The 10000-nt window shown below is 43.8% G+C and overlaps 1 protein-coding gene across 1 annotated transcript in view; it reads right to left on the bottom strand.

The window, feature by feature from the left end:
* The window catches only part of LOC135089453 (probable nuclear hormone receptor HR3), a 90290-nt gene that overhangs the window by 38389 nt on the left and 41901 nt on the right, over positions 1–10000 (bottom strand). The window contains 1 exon segment of the mRNA XM_063985031.1: positions 6208–6435. Coding sequence (XP_063841101.1) covers positions 6208–6435 — 228 coding nt within the window.

Raw genomic sequence — 10000 nt, 5'->3', positions numbered from 1 at the left:
GCTGAGGCAGAAACGAAATTAAGTAGATACACACACACACACACACACACACACACACACACACACACACACACACACACACACACACACACACACACACACACACACACACACACACACACACACACACACACACACACACACACACACATGCCAAGGACACTCTCACTTCATCATCACAAACAGAGAGAGAGAGAGAGAGAGAGAGAGAGAGAGAGAGAGAGAGAGAGAGAGAGAGAGAGAGAGAGAGAGAGAGAGAGAGAGAGAGAGAGAGAGAGAGAGAGAGAGAGAGAGAGAGAGTATTAAACAGATATCAAAGGAAGAATTCTCAGTATCTGAATAACTAAACGAACAATAAGAAAAATAATAAAATAACAATAATAAAAACTAAAAAAAAATAAATAAAAATAAACGAAAACAACTAAACTAATCCCGACAAGTCAAAAGTAGAACGCAAATGAGAGAAAAAAACAAAAAAAAAAACAAGAGAAGAAAAGAGACAATGAAACAGAAGGTGGAAATAAAACAAACAAGACTTTCATTAATCTACATCCGGAGTTGAATTGAAAAATAAACTTCAGGTGCTGAACGTAAGGGGGCAGGAAAGGGAGGGGGTGATGATGGGCGGGGGAGGGGGGATTGATGGGGAGTAAAGGGGTGGAAAATAAAGGGTTATGGGGTTTTTAGGGGAGGTAAGGGGAAGTGTGCGTCATCGCTTCCCCCTTATCTCCCCTTTCTCCTCCCCCTGTCTCTCATAACCCCAGCATCACCTGTCTCACACCTGCTTAGCGTCACACCTGTGTTCCCTTCTGCACCTGTTCCCCCCTCCTCCTCCTCCTCCACCTCCTCCCCTACCAGCATAACTTCACTTTCACTTTCTCCCCCATCTTCCCCCTCCTCCCTCCACCTACCACTAGCGGATGTAAACAGAGGGACACACACACACACACACACACACACACACACACACACACACACACACACACACACACACACACACACACACACACACACACACACACACATCCGTTAACATTAGAAGTAGGGACACACATAGTTACACACACACACACACACACACACACACACACACACACACACACACACACACACACACACACACACACACACACACACACACACACACACACATACACATCCGCTGATATGTTCGTTTTGGGAGATAATCAAGTACTTTGTCTCTCTCTCTCTCTCTCTCTCTCTCTCTCTCTCTCTCTCTCTCTCTCTCTCTCTCTCTCTCTAGTCGTTCACACTGTTTATCTTCTTTAATTTTTATTTTCTATTAGACACTGTTTAATCTAAGCCACTTTTTTTCTTCTCCCTGTCTTTTCTTTCTTACTTATTCCCACTTCCCCACCTTTATTCATCTTTACGCTCTTTCAACTACGATTATCTATCTTTATCTATCCCCCTGTTAGCGATCCTCTCCTCTTCTCCCCTCTTCTTTTATTCTTTCCCTTGTTTATTCATCTCTACGCTTTCGCTACCATTTCCTATCTTCATCCCCTGTTAGCAATCCTCCCTTCTTCCCTCTTCCTTTCTTCTCTCCCTTGTTCTCCTTCCTTTCTTCACCATGCTATCTCCCACAAACATCATTTCCACTCCTCTCGCTGCTCCTCTCCTTTCCCTCCTTCCCCTCCCCGCCAGCCCCCTTCTTGAAGCTCTTCCGGGTGCCAAAATAGTGGAGACACCCCCTACCTTCCACTCTCCCCCTCTCCATCCACATCCCCTCCCTTCTCCCTCCCTCAATCAGTGGCTGCGAAAGTGTCACTCACAACTGACCACCTTAGAGAGAGAGAGAGAGAGAGAGAGAGAGAGAGAGAGAGAGAGAGAGAGAGAGAGAGAGAGAGAGAGAGAGAGAGAGAGAGAGAGAGAGAGAGAGAGAGAGAGAGAGAGAGAGAGAGAGATTCCTTTACACACACACACACACACACACACACACACACACACACACACACACACACACACACACACACACACACACACACACACACTCGTATAACAAATAATATTCACTACTAATCTAATCATCATCATCATCATCAGTATAAAGGAATAGCGACATTACGTCATCAATTAAGAGAATGAAAAGGAGTCAAGCAAACAGCCCTATTCGATCGTTTACTAGTAGAAACTCAAACGAGAGAGAAAAAGGGAGTATATATGTGTGTGTGTGTGTGTGTGTGTGTGTGTGTGTGTGTGTGTGTGTGTGTGTGTGTTTGTTGGAGTGGGTAAGATGCTAGGAGAACAGGATGCAAGGAGGATAAGAGAAGGATGAGAATAGGATGAGAATAAGATGAGATAATAAGGGAGGATACTAGAAGATAAAAGTGGCTGAGGTTTACATTAACAACAGTAAGCCTAGCCTCCCGCCACTTTAAAACACTTTACAGCACTTTACAGCACTTATGCACACTGCTGCTGAGGACACTTCACTTGTAAGCACCCTCAGGCACTTTTCATGGCTCCTGCAGCACTTAAAAGCACTACTAAACACTTACATGACCTCTTAAGCCAAAATTTAAACGCATCAAATCACTTTTTTAAAATGTCTATCTTATTGTTTAAGTAACAGTGATGGTGGTGGTGGTGGTGATGGTGGTGGTGGTGGTGGTGGTTAAACAGGACGGGTTGGGCTACGAGAAAGGTATATTGGTTGGGATTAGATTAAATAAGAGAGAAAATTAGGCAGAATTAGAATAGGGGACATAGAGAAATAGGAAAAATTAGGATAGGATAAACTGAGCCACATTCATCTAAGTGAAATAGATAAATTGAACGATATCAGTGTACGAAAGTTTGAACATAATTGAGTAAGGAAAGTGGAGAGCTGGACGGTAATGAGCTGAAACTGAAATACACACACACACAAAAAAAAAAAAAAAAAAAAAGGATAGAGAAAAGAAAAAAATAAATAAAATACACAAGTTGATAAAATTTCACTCAACAAAATATTATTAAGGTAACAAATAAATATTCCGTAAGTTGCGAGGGAGGTGCTAAGTAAATGAACCTCGATAAATGAAGATAAAGAGAACGAGAGAGGAACGCGGAAAGAAGCAAGCGGAGGGCAGTGAAAGTAATAGACATGCAGAGTGAACGCGTGGTGAACGTGTATGTGTGGTGAGGCTGACGGGGGACATGCAGTGAACCAAGCATATATTAATGAAATGAACAAAGATGAGAGAGAGAGAGAGAGAGAGAGAGAGAGAGAGAGAGAGAGAGAGAGAGAGAGAGAGAGAGAGAGAGAGAGAGAGAGAGAGAGAGAGAGAGTGTCAAAGGTGAGTGATCTTATTGATTCATAATTTTTTTTTTAGACATTGGTAACCTCTCCCATGCCCTCCTCCTCCTCCTCCTCCTCCTCCTCCTCCCTGTTTCCTTCTTTCTCCCTCGTTTCTTCACTGTTTCTCTCTTCTCATATTTCTTCACACTATCTCTGCCTTTCTGTCTCTCTGTCAGTAAGTACGCATGTACATGTCTGTATGCCTTTGTGTGTGTGTGTGTGTGTGTGTGTGTGTGTTTATCTGTCTGTCTGTTTGTCATAACTTGTTTCATCATAACACAATAAACTGTTTAATTAACTGTAAAAGGAAAAAAAATAACAATGTATATATTAATTGCTCTCTCTCTCTCTCTCTCTCTCTCTCTCTCTCTCTCTCTCTCTCTCTCTCTCTCTCTCTCTCTCTCTCCTGTGCACGTGTTTGCCTCAACCTCTTCACCTCTCCCACGCTTATAACAGACAAGACAGTAATTCACTACATCTTACAATTTAATTACAACACACACACACACACACACACACACACACACATACATACACACAGCTTTATTTTATTGACACCTAACTCTTTTAGTGACAAAGCCCGTAGTCTGTCTGGATTGTTGTCTGGCCTCCCCTCCCCCTCCCCCTCCTCTCTAATTTACCCCCATACCCATTCATTCCCGTCCTCCCTCTCTCTCTCTCTCTCTCTCTCTCTCTCTCTCTCTCTCTCTCTCTCTCTCTCTCTCTCTCTCTCTCTCTCTCTCTCTCACCACTAGTCAGCCTCTCCTTCCCCCCATCCCTCCCTCCCATCCTTCTCACCCACACATCAGTCATTTTTCACCTTCCTTTCCTTTCCTCTCTCCTTCCCTCCTTCACAGACTAATCGTATCTCACCTCCCACTTTCATTACCCCATTTATTCTCTCTCTTTTTTCTCTATTTTTCGATCGCTCACTCGGAAAAATCGTAAAATTTGAGTTAAAAACACCATTCACTCAGAGAGAGAGAGAGAGAGAGAGAGAGAGAGAGAGAGAGAGAGAGAGAGAGAGAGAGAGAGAGAGAGAGAGAGAGAGAGAGAGAGACTAGATGAGGATACCAGGGATCTACGAGAGGGGAGAGAGGGAAGGATGGACAGGATGAGGGAGGAAGGAATGCGAAAAGACAGAGAAAGAGTAGGATGAATGATACGGGAGAAAGAAGAAAGATGAAGATAGGAAGGGAGTGAATAACGATGCGCGAATCTCATACGAAAATAAAAGAAAAGCAAAAAGAAGATGAAAAAAAAAGAAAACTATGAGACGAGAATAAATTTGAATGAAAGTTATATAAGAGATGAAGGAGTGGGGGAAAAAAAGACAACATTAATAATAGAACAAAGATGGGAAACAGAAAATACTCTTAATAAAAGTGGGAGGAAAATTTCTTCATGGTAATTAATTTCTACGTTATTTTTAGATCTTTCCTCCATCCTCTTTCCTCTTCCTTTCTTCCTCCCTTTCCTAATAATCCCTGTGTTTTCTCATTTTTCTCCTCTTCCTCCCACAACTCAGTCCATCCTTTATTTTTCCCTCTCCTTTCTTCTCTTTCTTTCCTCCCACCAAATCAACTCGTATATTTCTCTTCCTCCTTTCCTCTCTTTCCTTTCCTCCGTCCTCACATCACCCACTGTTTCTTCTTTCCTCCCTTCTTTCTTTCCTTTCCTTCTGCAATGTCTCCAATTGTTTCCTTCCTTCATTCTCCCCTCTTTCATTCAATTCTTTTCCTCCTTCTTTCCTTCAGTACGAGGAAACCAGTGGGAGCTTCCTTCGCTTTCCTTCTCTAGATTACGAAGAATTGCTGGTCATTCCTCCCTCTGCCTCCTTCCTCCTTCCTCCTCCTTCTCCTCCATGTCCTCTTCTGACCTTTATTTCCCCGTTTATTCCTCCCCGGTATCTCTCTCTCAAGGTCGTTTTTCCCTCCCGACCTTTCCTCACCTCTGTTTAACACCCGATTCTTTGCTCCGAGTCTCGTGGCTGCCTTTCTGTTTGTGTCTCCCCTTTCTCCTTGTTTTATGACCCCTTTACGTCCTTTCTCAGAACTCATTATAAAGAAGGAGGAGGAGGAGGAGGAGGAGGAGGAGTATATACACATGCACACACACGCGCTATAAAAATAAGGAAGAAAAGGGGAATTAAGAAACTAAGGGAAGGCATACACTTATATACACACACACACACACACACACACACACACACACACACACACACACACACACACACACACACACACACACACACACACACACACACACACACAAAGAAGGTACCAGGAAACAGCACAGCAATAAAAAAAGGTAGGTATAAAAATAACACAAAAATTAAGAAAACTACCAGATTATCAAATGCATACAGGTAACATCAAAAGGGTGAAAAGACGCAGGTGATGAACAGGTTAGGATAAGTAAGTAATTAATCCATTCACTGGTGATTGTAGAGCTCCATACAACCACCAATTAGTCAGAAAAGAGTAAATAAAGATGAAACTGTAGTGGATAAATGACTAGAGGGGATGGAACTAGTGAAATTAACAACTAGAGGTGATGAATTTGTAGTGAATGCATAACTAGAGGTGACTTTAACTACCAACTCCTTCAGTACAAGTAACATCACTGCATTTCCTCCTGCCTGTGACTTTAGCTCTTCCAGGAGGTATCTTTTAAGACACTTCCCAGCATAACTTTTGGATTGCTCTCTAAAGGCACTAGCAACCTCAGCAGGCCATTTTTTTCCTAGTTCAGATGTCCCTCTAGAAAAAGAAAGTAAACAGATAAACAAGAACATCCTTTAGTGGTTTTCGGAATCTAGTTAAATTGATATCACGTTCCTGAAGGAGTTGACAGATAGGACACTGGTCAGGTGATGGACAGGTGGCACAGGTAACACTCACCATCTCTGGACATCCCGAGAGCGAGGCACTTCTGAAGACGACAGTACTGGCAGCGGTTACGATTCACTCTATCCACGACACAGTTCTTCTGGCGCGGGCACTGGTAGTTTACCACAGACGACTGTGAGCGCCGGAAGAAGCCCTTGCATCCCTCGCAGGTAATGACGCCATAATGCACACCTGAGGACTTGTCGCCACACACCTTGCACGGGATGATCTCAATTTGGGCTGCGGGGGAAAGATGGGAAAAGTGCACATTAATTAAAGGTAGTTAAATGTGATGAGGTAAATGTTGGAAAGGTATGAAGGGATGGCTAATTGAAAGGTAAGGAAAGGTAGAGGAGGTAAAGAAAGGTAATTAATGGTAGGGGAAGGTAGACAGCGGCAGGAAAGGTACAGTGGGTGTGATGAGGATGTCCCCATAGGCCACGTCCCATTCCCATCAGCACCGCCGACAGTGACCTATTCTCGGATGTTATCACTTGACGTCAAACCAAGACAATGATAACATCTCTTAATTATTCATTGCACCATACCATGACATTATTTTGGGTCGAGCTTCCCTGAATATACACATGGATGCTTCCTCTTCACGACAAGACGAACTTTGAGTCTCTAAGAGTAGTGTAAGAGGAAATGATGGTGTACCGTGGGCAGGGGTATGCCAGGGGCACGCCATGACCTCCTCCTCTCACAGTCGAGGAGCCACTGGCGACGCGTGGTGGGTGCCGTCTTGACAATGAACAAAAGACAGCACTACTACAATGTAAATTTCCGGTCACGAATGAAGTTATCAGTGGAATCAGTGAAAAATGAGAAACTAAAATACGAGTCGATGGAAATTGTAAACATGTTAAGAAGAGAGAAAATCTGTAAACAGTGTTTCCAACTATTATGATTAACTCTGTCAGGTGTAATGCAGGCGGAGAAGGGGCGTGGGCTACTGGTATATCCTCATTGCACACACTTGTATATAACTAAAACTATATAATATAATAAAAAAAAAAGAACATGTATAAGGAAAGGTAATTAAATGAAGATGAGAAAGGCGTTACTTATAGAGATAGAAGGAGTATGAAAATTTCTATTCCATCTTTTTTTATTTCTTACTATCAGTTCTTTTCCTGTATTTTTTGATAATTATTTTACTTATCCTATTTCCGCAACTGTTTATGTGGTGAAGTGTGAGTCTTATTTGTTTTTTTTTGTTTTTTTTGTGTGAGACGCTTCATTTACTCTTTATTCTTGTGTAGTTTCGAATGTATTTGTCAAGATAAGTGTTTTTTTTTATTTTTTTTTATTTCACTATTATTTCTTTTGTGAGTAAGGTAGATGCGTAGTTTTCTTTGTTTATCTTTTGGTTTGTTTATTGTCTTTTTCCTTTTTTGTTTTGTTTTCTTTCTCTTTACAGTCCATATGAAGGCTGGCGGGCGTGGGGATAAAGATAAAAGGGGTGAATGCCCATACGAAACAAAACACTGCTCTCTCTCTTTCTCTCACACACACACACACACACACACACACACACACACACACACACACACACACACACACACACAAACACACACACTCACAATACAAATCAATAAGAAGTATCCCCTCATATTGCACACTTTCACGCTACTGCCACTCTTGCATGTTCTTTGTCTGGCGCAGCACCACTCTTACGATCGAACACCATTCCTCAAATGCGCAGATCCATCTACACCTTTTAAAAATTAGCGATCCAAGGCTTATAATTTCACAGCTACCTGAAAAATTATGTATGTAGATTTTTTTTTCTTGTGTTTAATTCCCTCAAATGCGTTTAAGGAGGGTTTTAAAAGGATATGAAGTCAAGGAATTCCGATTTAATTAAGAAAAATGGAGAGGAAATATATGTAGGTGTTTTAATGTGTTTTTTTTTTATGTGTTTTAAAGGCGGTGTAGTGACAGGAAGGGACACACGCGGTAATAACTGTCACCACTACAAAGACAGTGTGAGGTAGAGGTGCTCCTGACAGACCTCAGGAAGTGGTAAAGAAATGAGTGACGTGATGTGGCCTGGCTGACTGACTGACTGACTGACTATTGACTGGCTGACTGACTGACTGACTGACTGGCTGACTGACTATTGACTGACTGACTGACTATTGACTGACTATTGACTGACTGACTGACTTTCTCTCTCTCTCTCTCTCTCTCTCTCTCTCTCTCTCTCTCTCTCTCTCTGAATATTTTTTTTTTTTATAGATCGATTAGATAAATATTGCAACATGCCTGACATGCGTATATTGGACACAGGTAAAAAAGAAGGGAAAAAAATACAACCTCTTATTTACTCACAATTTCATAATCTTTTTATATCAATAGATAACCTAGTTATGGGCCAGTGGCATTTTGTTATCCTGGTGCTCACACACACACACACACACACACACACACACACACACACACACACACACACACACACACACACACACAAAGCATACATACCTGAACGTTACCTCGTGCGTGTGTGTGTGTGTGTGTGTGTGTGTGTGTGTGTGTGTGTGTGTGTGTGTGTGTGTGTGTGTGTGTGTGTGTTTCATCACGTGGCGCATCGTGACATAACAAAACACGCCCACACCGCACCTCACAATCCCTTAATTCATTCCCTCTCCCTCTCTCCCAGTCCGTCCATCCTTCCCTTCCCAAAACCGCACCTCCCACGCTAAATCGAGACAGGACGGGCGGGGGGCGGCAGGGAACGGGAGGCGGGGGCGGTGGAACGGGGGAGCGTCTATTTTGGCTAAGGATAAGGAAGTCAGCTGCGTGAGTCACCCAGGACAGGCCGGGGTGACCTCACACAGTCCCCCCAGCCAATGACAACACTCGAAATGACATCACAACCTCAGCGACGAATGGGAGACGAGGATATCAACACGTCACAGCCCCGCCGCCGCTACGTCACCGCCGCGGCAACCAATCACGGGGCGTCTCATGCAAGCAGCGGGGCCATTGAACTCTCAGAGGGCGTTCACTCCACCGGGGAGGTAACTGGGAACCTAGTCTCCCCGGGGTTTCTCAGGGGAATTTACTAAGGAATTACTTTAGTTAGGGTCTTAAAGTGTTATTCTCTTTCTTAAACCCCATACAGTAGTCTCGGAACATAGGTAAACCTTCCCTACAATTTTCGTACTCCTCCCCACCACTCCGGCACTGTCAGCATGCGTGGTGCGGCTGACGTCATGGAGTGAGAGGCAGGGGAGGGAGGACAGGGGAGGGGGAATGTGAGGAAGAGCCAAGGGGAGGGTGTGTGGGGGGAGTGGAGCGACATGTCGATAGGAGCCGAGTGCAACGACCCCACCACCACCACCACAACACTGACGCCCCCACCACCGCCGCCGCCGCCGCCGCCGCCGCCGCTACTACTACCACCACCACTGCCGCCGCCGCCACTGCCTCCCCATCCATTCCGTCTTTAATTCTTGACGTTCCTAACTCTGCTAATCTGCTTCCCCCTTCTAGACACAGTAACATCTCTCCTTTCCTCCCTCCTTCCTTCCTTCCTTCCTTCCTTCTTCCCAAGTTATCTCACCTTCCTTGACTCTCTTTCACCTTCCTTCACCTTGACTTCCACCGCGGCTCACACACACACCGAAAGAGGGGCGGAGGGAGGGAGGGAGGAAAGAATGGGTGATGGAGATTTAGGTAGGAAAGAAAGAAAGAAGAGTAGACGGGTGGGTGGAAGAAGAAACGGATTAAAAGAATAAAGGAAGATGAAAACAGGTAGCTAAGAAGGAAGAATATGAATGAACAAATGAAGGAAGAC

The sequence above is a fragment of the Scylla paramamosain genome, chromosome 33, assembly GCF_035594125.1.
Source record: "Scylla paramamosain isolate STU-SP2022 chromosome 33, ASM3559412v1, whole genome shotgun sequence".
NCBI lineage: Eukaryota > Metazoa > Arthropoda > Malacostraca > Decapoda > Portunidae > Scylla > Scylla paramamosain.
Note: the sequence above shows the minus strand (reverse complement) of the source record. Positions and strands in the feature narration are given on the sequence as shown.